Source organism: Lithobates pipiens, unplaced genomic scaffold (genome assembly GCF_037356315.1).
Source record: "Lithobates pipiens isolate NorthernLeopardFrog02 unplaced genomic scaffold, aLitPip1_a1.2 Scaffold_16, whole genome shotgun sequence".
NCBI classification, from domain to species: Eukaryota; Metazoa; Chordata; class Amphibia; order Anura; family Ranidae; genus Lithobates; species Lithobates pipiens.
The window spans coordinates 424,069,977-424,089,402 of record NW_027507748.1 but is presented as its reverse complement, the minus strand read 5'-3'; the positions used below and the strand labels follow the sequence as shown (position 1 = coordinate 424,089,402).

Below are 19,426 nucleotides of genomic sequence, written 5' to 3'. Positions count from 1 at the left end.
CTGGTTAAACATTTGATACTGTATGCTTTCTATTTTCTATTGTAAATAAATGATAGGTGACATTTAAAAATCATTGCATTGTGTTTTTATGCAGATTTTCCGTTTTCATTTGTTTTTTTAGTTTTTATGTAGATTTTACACAAATCGCCTGTGCAAAATAATGGAAAGCCTGAAAACATGACCTGTTGTGGGTACTTGAGCACTGGAGTTGAAAAACATTGACGAAAGGGATGGACTTGGCATAGTTTCAGTAGATTTAGAGCGTTACATCATTTTTCAACTTCACATTTTAAAATCATATCATCTTTTTCATTAGCTTACTTCCCACTAGGTATTTGTAAACTTGTGCCTACTGCAGCATGGTTATATTGCCAGCACCAAGTCACAAAATTTACGAACTGTGGTTGTTTTTCCAATTTTCTTTGACAACTCAAGGTCCTGTCTTTTAAAGTGGTAGTAAAGGCTTAAAAAAAAAACTGTACGGTAAAGGCATATTGTGCCTAGTATGCATCCCATACGAACACATTATGAAAGACTTACTTTGAAATAAAGCCCTCCAGTGGCGTGCTGTCACCGCTGCGCTGACATCACTCCTGTGCATACACATGGGAGTCTCGGCTGTAGCAGAAGGTTCTGAAGGATCAGCACAGGTAAGTTGTTCCTTCAGAATATATGTGCCGGTGACGTGACCAGTTGCTGCTCCCTCGAATATCTACTAAATGGTGCAAGTTTAGGAGATATTCAGGTAAGCTTTATTATAAGCTTACCTGTAGGTAAAAATAAAATACCTTTACTACAACTTTAACACATATTTAGTTGCCTTCCCTTGATTTGCTTGGTGGACTCTACAGATGAATAGAACTGTAACCCTGCACATAATTTATTATAAAATAACAGAAGGGAGGAGCCTTTACAAAAGGGCAACACCCTTCATATACACCTAAAGTAACATGGTGTCTAAATACAGCACATCAAGTAACCTGTGTGTGTAGTAAAATGCCAGGAAAGAGTCAGGACAACTAAGGTGGCTGTAAACAAAAACATTTTTAAATGAAAAGAAAGGTCTCACAACAGCCTCTCTCAATATAAGTTGCAAATCTTTTCTGTACCATGCACCTACTTTTTGAACCGCTAATACAAAAAAATGCACTCTTAAACAAGAAGCCAGCTAACACAGATGACTTAAATTAAACAAAGATGATTATAAAATCTAGCATAGAAACATTTAAAACTTCTTGTTTTTCAATATGTAGGAAAAAAAAATTAAAAAACTTACCTTAAATGTCAATCTGTCATTTGTATAATTGGGCACCATAAGGACCTTCTGTGTAATTTGTCTCACTTGGCAATTTATCACTATATTATCAAGAGCCAGGGGTTCTTGGCCAATGCCTTTGAGGCCAAATATATGTTCGGTACCATCTGTTTCATTTTGAAGCAATAGTTTGCCCTGATAAAATAGGAAGGTATTAAACCTTTAGCTACAAAGTTCCACTTTTCATTTCCTAAATTTCTCCTTAAAAAAATAATTTATTAGACAGTGAAATAATTGCATATTGAACATTCATTCATCCTTACTTTTTATAATAATAATTAAATTCACCTAGGAAAGGAAAATAGCAAAAAATAAATCCTTATATTACAGTAAGTACCCAATGATTCGTAAAGCACCAAAATGTTGATTCAGCCATAAAATGTGACAACGTGGCCATTGGACATTTCATAGAAGTAGATTGAAGATTGAGATTAGTGAACTTCCAACCAATGCAACATTGCAACATTGCAAATGACAGCTGAATCTTACTAGCTGCTAAAGGCAAAACACAAATTTTACTCCAGTTTTACAGAGAATCCTTGTAGTAACTATTCTAGGAGGGCATATTTGTTGAGTTTGTTGGGGTTACTTCCCTGGTTTTGGCCAGGTACATTAGAGTTAATTTAGAGGCACTGACACCTTCCATTTGTGAAGCAGACAACTTTTAACAACCAGGCTTGATAGTTGAATGTATAACAGGTGATCTTTTTTCATGTGCAATCAGATCGTGTTGCCTGAAAATCCGACACACAAAGTTTGAGAGCAGGAGCTAAAATTTTCCGACAACAAAATCTGATCGTTTAAATTCCGATCGCGTGTAGACAATTCTGACGGACAAAGTGCCAGCATGCTCAGAATAAATTACGAGATGAAAGCTATTGGCTACTGGCCCGTTTATAGTCCCGTCATACGTCTTCTACGTCACCTCACTCTGAATGATCGGATTTTTCGACAACTTTGTGCTACCATGTGTATGCAAGACAAGTTTGGGCCAAAATGTTGTCGTCGAAATGTCCGACCATGTGTACAGGGCATAAAAAAAAAAATTTGGAGGCGGTGATATACAGTACATTACTTACTGTATCTATTTATTATGCAGTTTCTAAGTATATGTAAACCCTAGCAATGCACTTCTCCTATGTGTACCTGTATGTTTGTTAACTATACCATTGAAAGTATTTTGTTATAAGTGTTCAAAAAGTGCAAAAAATACCTGTTGAGCATGGGAGAAATTTAGAGCTGTTCTGTGTGCAGTTCTTATGTCCTCTGTAATCTCAAGAATAGTAATTAACCCTTTGATTGTCCCTGGACAAGGGTGACTACAGTCCACAAAAAAGCAGAGTACTGTCAGCCCACAATAGGATTAAGCTTTGTTCACACTTTGCATGTGAATTGCAGAGGCACTACACAGCATTTGTGTTTAAATTCACATGCAATTCAGCGAGGTGTGATTGAGCCCAGGTTCACACTGAGCTGCGAGAATGAAGCCATGCATGTTCAGCTGAACGCACACAATTTCACTCCCGCATGTCAGTCCCAAATTCAGATGCAATTTCAGAGACATCCGTGCAGGTTTCTGCACACATGTAAATGTAAATCGCTGCCCGAATTCGCAAAAAGTAGTACAGAAACTACTTTTTGAAATTGGTGCAGCGCCACAAATGTGGCGTCGCAAGGGTTTGGACGGTGCATTGACGGCAATTGCGACTTGCAATTTCACATGTCAAAACGCTCCAGTGTCAACCAGAGCTTAAGCCTCATTTTGAATGTACTCAAATCGCATCGCATTAGACCAAAGTCATTCACCGCACTGAAACCAGATTGCATGATACTTTTGTACCATGTGATCCAGTGTCGGCAAAGGCACTGCATTTGCGACCTGCATTTGGGGTGTCATTAAAATTGCATTTAACGACACTCCACGGTGTTCATTTGAATGTGGTGTGGGAAACGTGCACGGATCCTGGAGTTTCCTGCACTGAATTAGTGTGAACCTAGGTTTTAGGAGCTGAGTGCATTTCTGACAGATCTTTGGACATTTTTCTGTACTTGTAGGGTCTTTAAAAGATGAACACATTGAAATGTGCATATATTGCAGAGATATATTACATATTTTTTTCATATCTGCTTTTGCTTAGCTACAATTTTTATTTACAAATTTTATTTTATCTAGCATCTGTCTAGCATCTGTCTTAGCATCTATAGCATCTATAATTAAAGAGAACCTGCTGCCAGACCATTAATTTCAACAAATATCCTCCAATTAGATTATATATTTTATGCATGATTTATACCTGTAAAATTCTGCATTTGTAAACATCCAAAAGCCTGAGACTGCTGCTGGGCATTACTATCCTGGATGTCATATTACCAGCCCCAGCAAATTCAGAGCTGTTACTTTCATGACAATCTATAATATCCCCTTTGCTCCTCCCCTGGCAGCTACAGTACATACAAGTTTATGTAAAAAGGTGAGGGGCAGAGGAGTGTGGCCAGCATACAGAGTAAATAGGAGTATGCAAGAGAATTGACTCTTCCTAGAGTAGTCAAATTTTCTAACTCAAAGGTGCACTGCAAGAGAATAAAAAGTATTTTATCAAAAGGAAAAATGCTACAAGTGAGCAATTAAAATATGTTATTCTTCTGTAAATGTATCTGCATTTTTTGTTGGTCACATTGATTTACTAAAACTGGAGAGTGCAAAATTTGGTAGCCAGTCAGCTTCTAACTTCAGGTTGCTTAATCAAATTAAGTTTTTGACACCTGGAAGCTGATTCTATGCAGAGCTGCACCAGACACTGCTCCAGTGTCAGTAAATTAACCCCATGGTTTCTTTAAAGCTATTCAGATTAACTGTCTAAAAAGTGAACAAAATTACAGCTGCAAGGACAATATATTATGTTATATTCTAAATAATAGACCTGTGCAGTTTTTTCCAAATTGAAATTCAGACAAAATTGAATTTTTCGGAAATTCGGATGTATCCAAATTTTAAAATTGCAATATTACCAAATTTAAACGAATCCCAAACAATGGTGAAAAAAAAATTCGGACAAAATTTGGATTCAAATCGTTTTCAAATTGTTTTTGAATTTGAAAAGCATAGAATAGAATAGAATAGAACAGAATAGAAAAGAATTAAAAAAATCTATAGAATAGAATACAAAAAATGTTTTTTCTCAAAATTCAAATAGAATCAATTTGAATAGAATAGATAATACAGCCCTCTGTGTTAGAGATGTGGCACGCGGACTGCCACGCTATTCCACATCTTCTTCTGGGAATGCCCAGTCTTGGCCCTTTTCTGGAGACAAGTGATGCAGATCATTCATAAGCTCACTGATGTTTCCCTCCAGGATAAACCAGCAGCAATACTCCTAAACCTGACTCCCATGGACTGTAAGCGCTATCGAAAATCTCTTCTGAAACACCTTTTGAATGCAGCCAGGGCATGTATCCCCAGTATGTGGAAGCAACAGTCCCCCCCCGGCAGTGTCACAATGGTTTGCTAGGGTATGCAATATTCAGTGGATGGAAAATCTCACAGCTGCTTAGGGGAAAAGGAAGAGGAACACAACACCCACTGGACACATTGGAATCTGTTCCGATTCTCAGACGAGTACAAATCCTACATTTGAGTAGCTTGACTGAAGATAAATCTGAGTTTAGGGTCGTCGGCCTTGCCAAACTTCACACCCCTTTCCCTTCCCCCTTTACTTCCCTTCTACTGCCTCTCCTTTCCTATTTTCTTCCCCCCTATTGTCTGTGTTACCCATCCTCTTTTTCCATAATATAGGTTCCTCTACTATTCCAAACAGACTACAGAATTTATCTGTCGTGGAGTCCTTAGACCACAGTTCTCTGTTTTTCTATAATGAGGTTATGGAACCTGAAATGTTATCTCACTAATGTACAAAGATTTGCTGGAAAAGTTATTTCCATAATTTGTTACACGAAATAGTTGGTAGACATATTTGATTGTTGTATTCTTCTGAACAAGCCACATTCCTTAAAGAGTTAAAAAATAATAATAGAATAGAAAATAACAGAATAGTATAGAAAAAAACAGCAGAATAGAAATAATAACCATCTTCGAAAATCAAATTGCAAATAGAATAAATTTGAATAGAAAAGAATGGAATAGAATAGAAAATAAAATCATAGAACAGAAAAGAATAAAATAGAATAAACAGAAGAAAAAGAAATGCAATAAAAAAAAACAATAGAAATGGAATAGAATTGAAAGAATATAACCATGTCCCAAAATTCAAATAGAATCAATTCCAATTTGAATAGAATATAAAAGAATAGATTAGAATAGGAAGATGGTTATATTCATTCTATTCTATAGTTTTTTTTCTATATTATTGTGTTATTTTCTATTCATCTCTACTCTATTCTTTTCCATTCTATTTAAATTTGAATTGATTCTTTTTGAATTTTAGAAAATGGTTATGTTATTTCTATTCTATTATATTGTTTTTTTAAAGCTATTCTTCTCTATTCTATTCAAATTTCAGAAGATGGTTATAATATTTCTATTTAATGCTATTTTTTTATTATATTCTATTTGTTTCTATTCTATTCCATTCTATTCTGTTATTTTATTTTCTATCCTAAGTTGTTCTGTTTTACTCTATCATTCTTTTTTTCTGTTATATTTATTTCTATCCTATTCTATTTTTTTATATTCTATTCCGTTATTCTCCATTTTATTCTTTTTGGAAATCGGAAAACTTTTCAAATTCGAAAACTATTTGAATATGATTCAAACTCGAAAACTATTCACATTTTTGGAAATTGTTTAGTTTATGCATATTCAAATAGATTCAAATACAAATAAACAGAACTAATTCCGAAAAACGAATTAAACGGATAAAACAAATTTATGTAAATAGCGAATCAAAACAAAACCATTTTTTTTGTTCTGCACATGTTTTGTAGGTGAAAATTATGTGTTTTTGTATTATTTGCTATGTTACAACTATATAACTGATCTGTGCTAACGTAGAACTCAATTTAATAGAGGTGGATTCGATTTAAAAAAAATCTAAGGATTGTGACACATACCCAATTGTAGAGTATATATTATAGAAATGTTCATAATTGGGATTTTAAGAGCAAAATGGAGGAAGAGGCATTATAAAATAATCTAACACCTTACAAAATTTCTAGTATTTGCATTTGTATTCAACCTAGAGGATTTTTCTACATGTATTGCTAAAACCTGGGAGTTTACTCATATTTTACAATATGATTTAGACAACATATTTAAAGTGAATATTTGAGGGGAAAAAAAATCACTATATCTCTGCAAAACATGCACACTTCATGATGTCTTCTTTCTTTAAAAATGCTGCAAGTATAGAAAAACACCTGTTGTGCCTACAAGACATCCACTCAGCTCCTAACTTCTTATATTGCGCTAAAAAAAAAAACTGCCCCAGCTGCACTGAAATCTCACACAGTGTTGTCAGCCTTGCCTGAGTTTTGCCCTGCTGGACTATAGAACACAGTTTCTTATATTGTAGGGACAAGGAGAGGGAGATGAGTTCTGTTGCTCAGCAGTAGAGAACTGGTGTGAAAAATACTGCTTGGTAGTTTAGTGCACTCGTTAGCTCAAACAGGAATTTAGAAACATCCTGGATTTCTGGAAGAGCAACAGAAAAGTTTACTTACAGTGTTTTTAAAGGGGTAAAACTTATCCTGAATCATGTACTAAATGTGTTTTTTTTTTTTTTTGTATTCTGCCCAGACATGCACAAGAAAAGATATACACTATCTATCTATCTATCTATCTATATATATATATATATATATATATATATATACACACATACACACACACACACACACACACACACACACACACACACACACACACACACACACACACACACACACACATTTTCATAAAGAGCTATTTGAAAGCATTAGAGACATGAAATCCCATATCTACATACATACAGTATCTCACAAAAGTGAGTACACCCCTCACATTTTTGTAAATATTTTATTATATCTTTCCATGTGACAACACTGAAGAAATTACACTTTGCTACAATGTAACGTACAGAGTGTACAGCTTGTATAACAGTGTAAATTTGCTGCCCCCTCAAAATAATTCCCCACCACACTGTGAAAGTAGCCTAATTCTGAACACAGATACATCCCTAGTTATAAAAGAGGGGGGGGGGGGTGCACACTTATGCAACCACATTATTTATTTATTTTTATTTTTACTCCCCCCCCTAACAGATTTCAGTTTGTTTTTCAGTTGCATTGTACAGTTTATAGGTCCCATTAAAGGTGGAAAAAGGAAAAAGTTCAGAAATGATCTAATGATCTATCTTTGCCTCATTCTTTCTGTCAAACCTGACATTTTACCAGGGGTGTGTAGACTTTTTTTGATTGAGATATATATATATATATATATATATATATATATATATACATATATATATATATATATATATATATATATATATATATCACCTAATCACTTTCCACTTTCTTGATTTAATTTTTTTCTGGTATATGGAATTAAGAGCGGTATATAGAATTAAGAATTAATTATTAGAGTAGAACTTTTAACATTCCATAATTTATGTATCTTTATGCACAAATCAATATCTATTACTTAAAAGTTATATACTGAAAAATAACCTGTTTTTTGACTAATGTATAGTTATCCTAACTACCATATTGTTCCTGTGATATGGGCCATTAGATGATGCACACTACTTATTTCATCCTTGCTTTAAGATAATTGTACTTAATGTCTAAAAAAGGCACAATATTAATTATTGCTGCTGGGAAGTACAAAGATAAAGGAGATAATGGTGTCACATGTGAAGGATTAAGTATGTTTTAAAGTATGTTCCTATTAAAGTACTTACTGTGCTGCAGCATTTTGAAATAGGTTTAAACATTAAAGAATACTGCGCTGTCTCCCCTGCTGGGACATACAAGAATGGTGGCCCATAGAATCGATCACCTTGAAGAATGGCTCTTAATTTCCAGTCTTGCTGAGTCACATTGCTCTATAAAACAGTAAAATGAATATTCTTAGTTTTAAAAAGCACTCTGGATGTCCACATGAAACAGAAATGTATAATGATTACCACAGCACCGAACCAGAGATACTTTAATTACTTTACATTTAGCTAATGATGTGGAACACATTTGCTAATCTCCATTAACTGTACTTTAAAACACTTGCTGCAGTGTATTTGCAAAGACTAAAATATAACTTTTGTAAGTTTCAACAGGAAGGTATGCAAACTGTGTGATACTATATAATGTCAAAATATTATACTTTAATAACAGTAAAGAGGACTTTAAGAATTATACTACAAAAAGCTATATCATATTTCTTTATGTACTGCATTTTACAGCAAAATGGTAAACTGGATCATTAAGCCACATTCAGATCATTACATTTGCTTTGGGGCTGCTAGAAATGGGCATCTTCTATCCAGTGTAGTAGAGAATGGCACAATATAGCACATCATATCAGAAATGAACCGAAAAAGGACCATAATAAATACACACCATAGGAGTAAAGAGCCATTATGATGGCAACTGTGGAGAAATTTACTTGAAATAAATAAAAAATATATATATATAAAATGATTACGCAAACTCAATATAGCAAAATTGATCTGAGAGTGTTTTTTTTTTTTTTAGTTTTTTTTTTTTTTAAATGTCACAAGAAACAGGAATTTAATGGTTTAAGTACAGAGATTTATAATTATTTCCAAATATAATACTGTAGGCCAAACTCAATTCTACAAAGCTACACATTCCTTTTACTCTGCTATTTCCTTTGGCACAAGTCTGTTACTGAGAAGTTGTCCATGACTGAAAAGGACATGGTCATGTTATTTTCCCTTTGATCTTTATTACGCAATAAATAAGCTGTAAACATTTTAAGCCAATACATATAAATATATTTATTTTTATAGACTTGATTTTTTTTTTATAATCAAAATGCAAACTTAATATATGTTTAAAAAAAGTACATTTTTTTTTCATTATACCCTCTATATTTGATTCTGTCATGCATGCAAAAAATGTAAGCCAATCATACAGAAATAAACTGCATTTCATTATGAGAGTGTATGTAATAATCAGAATTTTGATTTACCTGTAAATTCCTGATCTTATGTGCTTAGAATATTGGTTATATGCAGCTACCTGTAGACTGTACAGACCCAATGATTTCCAATGGTGGCCATCCAGCTAGTAGTGGTGGAAGGGGAAGAAGGTTGCCTTCTATGAGGGCCCATAGGCAGGACAAGGGGGCTGTGGATTTCAGATAGACCCTGAAAGCCCTGCCCACATCTGGGCAATGTACAATAGAATCATTTCCTTGTCATGTTTTGGGGCAGGACAAAGGGCAGGAATAGAATGAAAGAAATATCTTCATTGATGTGGAAAGAAAAGATCACCTGGGGTAGAAAGGACGATTTTGGTCTCAATAATCTTTGAATGCCCTTTTAGGATTGGGTCATAGTAGTATGTTTAGGCTTTGGAAAGCCAGGTACTGTTAAATAAAAGCTAGTGTGCACCACATCAATTAATGCGTCCGCAGTAGAGAGAATTGAATGTGAAGGTCTGCTTGTGTCTTATAAAATGCAAGTGAGAAACACGCTCTGCTACAAAATCAGTATCTTCAATACTTTCTTCCATAAAATCCTAAAGGAACGGAGGTTTCACTTGTGAATCCTGATAAAGGTGAACAGAGGACAGGTAGGATTTCTGGCCTCTGGAAATGAAAGTTTTTCAAAGAGTTCAAACATAGTGGCAGAGAAATCTTTATCACGCAAGCTGCAGAGAGGGAGCCAGAGTCAGATAATTAGTGTGTTATCATAAAAGGACAATGCTCCAGGACAGGGGGACAGATATCACCCTTAGCAGTGGTTAGAGTCTCCTGCAGGCAGTCTGCAGAATGCATGCTATTCACCCCCAGCACCCTTGCACATGTGATCCAACATTGCAAAGTGAGGGAATCCCCAGTACCACAATAAAGTGAACAACTCTGCCTAGAGAACCAAATAACATTATGGCCACTACAGATTGTGTTAGTAACAGCTAAGAACTGATGTAAATCCAGTACACAGGGAAACACTGTCTTGCCATATTCACAACACTGGGGCTACTAGAGGTTCTTGGATATTAACACTATTATCCAAATTGAATTACATTGTGTTTTTTATGTATTTTGTAATACATTTTGTACGTTTTTAATACTTTGTTGGATATTTTCCATTCAGCACCACTCAGAAAAGTCCCAAGGGCACATTTTCTACTTGTCTTTGTTATATATAAAACTCTGGTGCCACCCACAATATAGTGTAACATTCTGTACAATATTTGAGCCTGTCACACCTGAAGTTGACCCCAGACTCTACAGTGTTGTTTGCATTTTACAAATAATTCTTTACAGTGCTGCTAAAAAAAATTGCATGTACAATTTAGTACATTTACCCCACACAAAGATTTTAAGTGTTCAATGCACAAAATACTATGCAGAGTTCTGCAGATATACCATACACTTCCCATCAATCCAATGTTCACAGCATTTTCAGTCATTGTTTTATACCATCTTTTCCAATGTGTATATATGGATTGGGTAAACACTGCACCCTAAAAGGTGGTACACAAGACTACAATTGAAAAGTGATAAGCCTTTAAAGTGATACTTCCACAGTTTTCTAAAACATTCATTATTAGAAAATCTGAAACTGGAATTTCATTGTCTTCTAAAGTATAGGTATGCTCTAAAAGAGATGATCCAACCACAATTCCACATGTATAATGTATGGTTAGAGTGTATTGGAATGTTACATCAATGTTACAAGGCTAGGATCTATTGCACGGCATATCTTGTGTTCATATTTATGTCCCTTGTAAAGTTTCTTAGCCTTGAAGCAAACGTCTGCCATGCAGCAGAATTCATAGCTAAATATCAAACATTGTGATATGAAAACACTTCATCAACCACAATATATTAAAGCCCAGTCCTCAAGAAGAATACATTGTAAAAGCGTACATAATGAAGCCATGTGGTGTAACTTACTATTGGAATATCTTGTATCAGTGCTTCACCGGCCGGGGTAATAAATTCAAACTCTGTTTCTGAGCTGCTTGGATTGACGACACACTCAATCATATAAAGTCGTACATCATGAAAGGAACGAAGCAAAATCTTGCAGGGATATCGGCCAGGTTTTTCAGGGACAAATTTCAGTGGGAATGAAACACCATTTTCTTTATCTAAAAAAAATAAGGTACATTATTCATCCAGATTTAATACTCACTGCAAATATGGCATGAAATATGCACAATTTATCACACTTTCCCAGCATGATCCAGGTTATTCATACATCAAACAAAATGTAGACACTATGTGAGACATTAGCATAGAAACTGAATTTTTTTTTTAGATTTATACCATTTATACTTTTAATTTTATTTGTATATCCAATGCAATTATATGTAATAATGTAAAATTATATTTAGTATAGATACTCAAGCCTTACGATTTTTATATCCTTAGATATACAAGAAGTGGATTTAGCCTTGTACCTGAAATCTATAGGCTAGATTAAAAATGTTTTTGTAAAAGTAAACTCTTATTTAAAACTTTTTAGTTTTAAATAGAATTGGAAAGATTAAAGTTGGCCATACATGGATCTAACATTGACTGGTTCAAAAGGAAACAGCCAAACTTCAATCCATCTATGACTGTTTCTGTCCATGAAAAGTCGATCTAGCAATCAACTTCTCATAAATGGCCCTGCTTGAAAATTTCCATTCGATCAGCGCTTGCAGCCAATCTGCTGCAGCACTGATCAGTGTATTCTGATGGCAGGGGGAGTCTCACTTTCAGAATACAATAACACAGCAGGGAGGGTTCCTGCATTCACAATGTGTGGATGGGGAACTGAGTCAGTTTTTTTCACTCAACTCACTAGCTGAATGAAAAAAAATTACCCATGTATGGCCAGCTTTAAATTTTTTGGTCTCTGCAATGACACAGTGCATTCTGTAACCTGCAATTATTTTTGTCCTGTATATATTAATTTGAAATCATTATGAGCTGGTTACAGTAACATTTGGGCATTTAAATTTACACTGGGTAATCTTTTACACTCTTCTAACTGTTCTTGTCTGTCAGCCTACAAATCCGACCAAAGAGCAGATGACAAATGGCAGAGAAAACCTCAAATTCTGGATCCTAGTAACAATATCAAATTAACTTCGGGAAGACACACAAATGAGGGTTGTCTGGATAATAAAGGTAATAGTAGGAGTCTAGAAATATCTGCTTATGGACATTTTTTTTTTAAATACTAAAACAGCTGACAGGAAATGCACACACTGTAAGGCCACTTTCACACGGACTGTCCGTTCAGGTCCGCCTGTCAGTTTTTAGACGGACCTGAATGGATGCTCCATAGACCTCTATGGAACGTTGGATGTCAGCGTTAACATGACGGCTAACATCCAACCCGCTCCGATACGAAAAAGTGTGACGGAAAAACCTACTTTTCCATCCATCTTCAGATCGGTGTCTCCCATAGGGGAGAACGGCACTCTCACAGGTCCGTCCCTGCACAGTGTGCAAAGATGGACCTGTCATCTTCCTGCTCAGCAGGGAATAATGGAGAGTGCGTGTGAAGGAGCCTATGTGAAGGAGCCCTAATGAATCTATTCTGACTTATAATAAACTGCCAAATGTTCATCAGTCTGCAGATCTACAGTGAGATTCAAACAGCAGAACTGTTTGGGTGGAGAAATAAGGGTTTTATAAAGAGACATAAGCCACTGTCATTTAAAAAAATAAAAAAGATTCACAAAATACTAGAATGTCCTAAAATGTAATTGCATTGTTTTACTGTAAATACCCCTTAGATATTTATAATAACTAATATAATAACTAATATAACATGTTTATTCATGAAAATAGCCTTTAACTTTGAACGAACGCTCATTATACTATCCTGACATCTAGATTAATGCACACATTGTAAAATGAAGTAGAATTTATTATAATTCCTCTGAATTAACATGCAAACAAGTTTATCATACATCTTGCAGGATCACAACAAACTTAAAATATTCATGACCTTGAGTAAAAGTCAGCTAAACAACTGCTTAGATTTTAGGAAAGACGTTAATATTTATTACATTTCAAAGTCACACTGTAACCTAACATATTGTAACTCCTAATACATAGTGATGTATCTCAGAGGATTTAAACATGTACTAATATTTAAAAGTAGTAAACAGTTAAACTAGTAATATTGCTATGATGTTAGCTACTTTATGATCACTTTTCATTGCACATAAATCCTCTATTTGGTTGGAATGGTTTCATATTATACAGAGAGCTTTTACACCTCCCATAGCCCCTTGCAAAAAAAAGAAAAAGAAAAGAAAAAACAGCGGGACCATGAAGTCTAAGCATTAAGATAGAGTTCCTTAATGTTTTATTTTTTTTTATGCTGTCACTGAGAGGTGGCACTTCAAGGGAAATCGGGCATGGTGTCCTGCATGGTAAAGATGGGGCTTTGTGAAAATAATGTACATTAAATTGCTTGTAAAACCTCACATATACCCAGTGAAGGGAATAGCCTCAGATGATACACAAAGATGAAACAAATCGTCCTACATAGGTTTTACTTGTTTATCTGTGATCTTCTCTGGTCTACACCTCTTTAAAAGTGCAGACTTGTGATAAAATCCTTATGCATCTGTGAGATGTACTGAGGAAGGGGTGGAGAGCTGCAGTTACAGTTCTTATACAATGTGTAAGAGCTGATTGGAGGAAAGAGACCCCCCCCCCCCGACTACATATGCAGAGGAAAGAAGGGACATGCAGAGCTGTATTCTGAATAGACAAGCTGTGTGCTTATCCCCCTCCCCAACACAAATTTCAACTCATGTGTCAGGAAAAGTTCTCAAAAGTGACTCATGTTGATAACAGAGGAACAAAGCAACAGAGAGAAATGACACTGCAGGTATATGTGGGGATTGCTGGATATTAGAGATTAAATGTTGGGTTTGGGTACTGTTTCCTTGCATGTGCAGGAGAGTACATAGAAGTCACTGACAACAAGTATACAGCAGAGGGTCAATACAGTGGGAGGAGGAAAAAGGGTGAGGAAACATTTAAAAAAAGTTGTTTGAAATCATAATATTATTAAACTCTAACTGCTTTAAACATACAGTATTTGATAAGTCTCAAACCTATTACATCACTACTTAGGTTTATTAATCATGAATTTTCTTAAAACATATGTAAAGCACACACTGTCTGCCATTTTGAAATGTCCTCATAATTCACACTCCACAATTCCAGCAGTGGAGATCAAAATATTAAGGCTCCCTTCACACTATGCAATTACATTGTGGTCCGCTGGTGCATACGAGTTAACATGTGTTGCTATAAGAAAGCAATTTCGGCCTGATTGGGCTTCTAAACCATGGCAACATAAAAATTAAAGAAAAACAAAACAAAAAGAACTGTGTCTTTTTTTTTAAATGCAGCACACCACAACACAAGGAATGTGGTTCACTGTAGGGTGAGTCTGTTGGCACCTACTGTACTTGTGCATTGAGATGACATTCTAAATTAATTTCAAATGATTTCAAACAACTTTTTTTAAATGTTTCCTCACCCTTTTTCCTCCTCCCACTGTATTGACCCTCAATACAGTGGGAGGAGGAAAAAGGGTGAGGAAACATTTAAAAAAAAGTTGTTTGAAATCATAATATTATTAAACTCTAACTGCTTTAAACATACAGTATTTGATAAGTCTCAAACCTATTACATCACTACTTAGGTTTATTAATCATGAATTTTCTTAAAACATATGTAAAGCACACACTGTCTGCCATTTTGAAATGTCCTCATAATTCACACTCCACAATTCCAGCAGTGGAGATCAAAATATTAAGGCTCCCTTCACACTATGCCATTACATTGTGGTCCGCTGGTGCATACGAGTTAACATGTGTTGCTATAAGAAAGCAATTTCGGCCTGATTGGGCTTCTAAACCATGGCAACATAAAAATTAAAGAAAAAAAAACAAAAAGAACTGTGTCTTTTTTTTAAAATGCAGCACACCACAACACAAGGAATGTGGTTCACTGTAGGGTGAGTCTGTTGGCACCTACTGTACTTGTGCATTGAGATGACATTCTAAATGAATTTCACTGCACATTGAGCTGTTGTATTAAAAATGCACATTACCGCAACACTTACGTTTAAAAGAGGCCTAAAGGCTAACTATACTTTCAATTAATTGAATCTAAATGACTTACTCTCCATGCTAGCTAAACTTCCTTACATTTACCTTAGATCAGAAAATGTAGTCCAGGAGCCTACACCATATCAGGTGGTTCTCAGTAAGAGAAGCATACTTCCAGGTTTACAGGTAGACAGCTTTTGCATCTCTCTGCCACCCAACTGGACTCCGAACCTCATTGTCTTCCAGAACCCTCGACACTGCAACCCAACACCCAAGACACTGCCAGTCAGCTCCTTCCCTGCTACTCAGACATCCTACCAGTAAACCCCTGAGCCTGAACCTCCCTACCTCCCAGCACCCTCGAGATTAAATTCCAACACCCCAGATACTGCCAGCTAGAAAATCTGCCACTGCATACTCCACCACTGTTCCCCTTGTAACTATTGCAGGGACATGTAGAGAAAGGGAGAGGTCAAGCCTGGAGTTTTGGGACTCCCTCTCACTCTCTGTTCAGCTGTGCCCACTTCCTCCTTCCTATAGTGACATCACCACATCCCCAGTGCAGCATGTGAAGGCCAGTTAGTCCTCTGCGGATGCTGTGCATATTGTGTATGTTGCTGGGCTGAGATAAAGAGGCAAGTCAAACACTCAGAAGCCCACCATCTTCATTAATATGGAAGTGTAGCAGCCATATTCTAGAAGCTAGGTATGAGCCGTTCGGTTCGCAGCAAAACATGCAAACAGGTAAATAATTTGGCAGAACACACGGACACAGTTAAAGTCTATGGGACATGAACACGAATAATCAAAAGTGCTAATTTTAAAGTTTTATATGCAAGTTATTGTCATAAAAAGTGTTTGGGGACCTGGGTCCTGCTCCAGGGGACATGTATCTATGCAATTTTTTTAAAACGGCTGTTTTTTGGGAGCAGTGATTTTTTTAATGCTTGAAGTGAAATAAAAATGGAATGTTCCTTTAAATATTGTGCCTGGGGGTGTCTATAGTGTGTCTGTAAAGTGGTGCATGTTTCCCGTGTTTAGAACAGTACCACAGCAAAATGAAATTTCTAAAGGAAAATTTTTATTTAAAACTGTAATGAATTGTCGGGTCTATATAGATACAGATAATGAAAAAAAGAGCCCTTCCATTACCAGGCCCTTTGGGTCTGGTATGAATATTAAGGGGGACCCCAAATCAAAATTTAAAAGAAAATTGCCTGGGGGTCCCCCTAAAATCCATACCGGGCCCTTCAGGTCTGATATGGAAATTAAGAGAAACCCTACGCCACATTTAGAAAAATTGGCATAGGGGTCCCCCCAAAATCCATACCAGACCCTTATCCAAGCACGCAACCTGGCAGACCACAGGAAAAGAGGAGGACAAGAGAGCGCCCCCCCTCCTGAACCATACCAGGCCACATTCCCTCAACATAGGGAGGGTGCTTTGGGGCAGGCCCCCAAAGCACCTTGTCCCCATGATGATGGGGACAAGGGCCTCATACCCACAACCCTTGCCCAGTGGTTGTGGGGGTCTGCGGGTGGGGGGCTTATCGGAATCTGGAAGCCCCCTTTAACAAGGTGACCTCCAGATACTGGCCTCCCCGTGTGTGAATTAGTAGTGGGGTACAGATGTAACCCTACCATTTCACCCAAAAAAGTGTCAAAATGGTAAAAAACACAGCTTGGAACAAGTCCTTTATTAAAAAATAAAAATGTCTCATGAAGTAAGTTCACATGGCCCGATAGACCAAAAAAGGAAAAGAAAGCCGTGACCTTCATGGGAGGCTCCCACTGTCTGACGCATCTTAGCTTTGACAGCTCTTATATAACTGAGGGTGGGGCTAGGACTTCCCCATGGCTTCACCATGGAGTCAGAGGGGACGGGGTCACCCGGTTACATCAGGGTGACTCCTTTTATATTGTTTTAGCAAGCCCCTTCAGAATATTCAGGTTTTATCATGTCTAACCAGGTTTAGCTATCTGTGAAAATTGCCCTTGAGTGGGAGCAACCATTTTCAGACAAATATGGCACAGGAGAGACAAAGTCAAAGAAAACATCTACATCAGATAAGCAGAAGCCAATCTTTGACCTTTTTGCCAGACCTGGATTTAAAAAAAATTCTGGCTAAGCTTGTTGCCACAATAATAGCCATGTTTGTGTGTGTGGTGATTGTATTACAGGTAGGGCCATATCCAATCTTTAAAAAGAAACATTTTTCAACTATGCAGCATCAATTACCTCCACCTCATCCCCACAATCCATAATTTTTAGATTTTTGTAACTGAGCCTTAGTATATCAACTCTTACTTAGACTGATAAAAAAAAAAAAAATAAAGCCTTCTTTTTTCCTTCTTAAACGTTATATAATGCATGCCCCAAGATCAGTCATTTGCAGATAAATCACTGACATTATACAATTTAGGCTTTACATAACAGCAGAGAATGTCTTTGAAGTGCAATTTCTAGAATACAGTTTTTCCTGCTGCTTTCCAACTTAGGAATTACATGTAATCTACTAAATCAATTCTAAAATTACAGTTATTTTCTCAGCAATAACCAATACAAATCAGATTTCAAGCTAACATTTGACAACAATTCTTAATAAGCCTTTTTGAGTTTAAATCTAATGTTATTTCTTAAATACTGTATAAGTAAATCTGTCATAAGAGTACAGGGATCCTGCTCCTAGGGCTTTATCTGGGTGCTATTTTTTTCTTGGACTAGCTGTGGATCCTACTCCAATGACTTTTTCTGGGTTCTATCATTTTCTTGGAACAGCTGTGAATAGATTCCAGTCTGTTGATCAGTGGAACTCTCGTTCTAAGTTTCAAGATTCAAGTCACATTAGCACCGTCCAGTTACAGTGAGAATCCCAGTAAGCTGAGACAGGGCTAATATTGTTATGGAAGTATGGAGATTTAGCAGATCAGACAATCCTGGATGAATTCAGTCTAATGAGCGGTGCTATGATGGCAGGGGATTGGGATTTCTGATGGTTCTTTGGGTGTAAATAAACCAGCAAGCAACAGGTGCCTGGTCTGAATTTTAGGGTAAAGATGGAGCATATAAACAAATCTTCATTGACCTAAACCTTCTTTTAGAACACAGTTCTAAGTATACACAGGAAACTATGCTATGGGAATCTGCTACTTCAGTCAGGCTGTGTGATGACTGGCTGGTAAATTGTGTGGAATTGTGAACCTCCCTAGAATCCAAGCATTTTGCCATCGACATGGATCTTTCTTTGCCATCCATTTTATCCACACTTGGAGTGAGTATTTGGGGGCAAACTGGAAAGGGAGCTTACCACTAAAGGTTATTTGTCCTACCTGAAAGCACATTTTCCTTTCCTTGCAATGAATGTAATACTGAAGACCCATGAAGTTTACATATCCACTACTTGTTTGAGGGTTCCATATTTTAATTTCCAAAGTGTCTCCACTTGGATAAGTGATACTTATATGACTCCTGTTTTACCCATGACTGTAAGCTTTAACAACCTCTAAATACCACATACATTTATTCCGTGTCTGCTGTGACCATGCATTTTGCAGGTCACACAGTGAATGCATTTTAATGAGGATACTATAAACTTATGCCCTGGAGAGTTTGTTTTTTGGGTGTCAGATGCTATCTAACATATAATTTCCTAACAAGGACTACACTTGTACTAACAAATCTAATATTAACCACGTGCCGACCGGCTCATGCCGATATACGTTGGCAAAGTGGCATGCAAGCAAGCACTCTGAGGGAACACACTTAACCCCTTGATCGCCCCCTAGTCTTTAACCCCTTCCCTGCCAGTGACATTTACACAGTAATCAGTGGATTTTTATAGCACT

At 36.4% G+C, this 19,426-nt stretch overlaps 1 protein-coding gene across 2 annotated transcripts in view; it reads right to left on the bottom strand.

Annotated features, from left to right (window-relative positions):
* CFAP47 (cilia and flagella associated protein 47) overlaps positions 1–19,426 on the bottom strand; it is a 681,345-nt gene that overhangs the window by 218,867 nt on the left and 443,052 nt on the right. For both annotated transcript variants that reach the window (XM_077482554.1, XM_077482555.1), the window contains exons 47-49: positions 11,400–11,596; positions 8,215–8,358; positions 1,277–1,450 (exon numbers count right to left, since the gene is read on the bottom strand). In XM_077482554.1, coding sequence (XP_077338680.1) covers positions 1,277–1,450; positions 8,215–8,358; positions 11,400–11,596 — 515 coding nt within the window. The remainder of the gene's footprint in view (positions 1–1,276; positions 1,451–8,214; positions 8,359–11,399; positions 11,597–19,426) is intronic.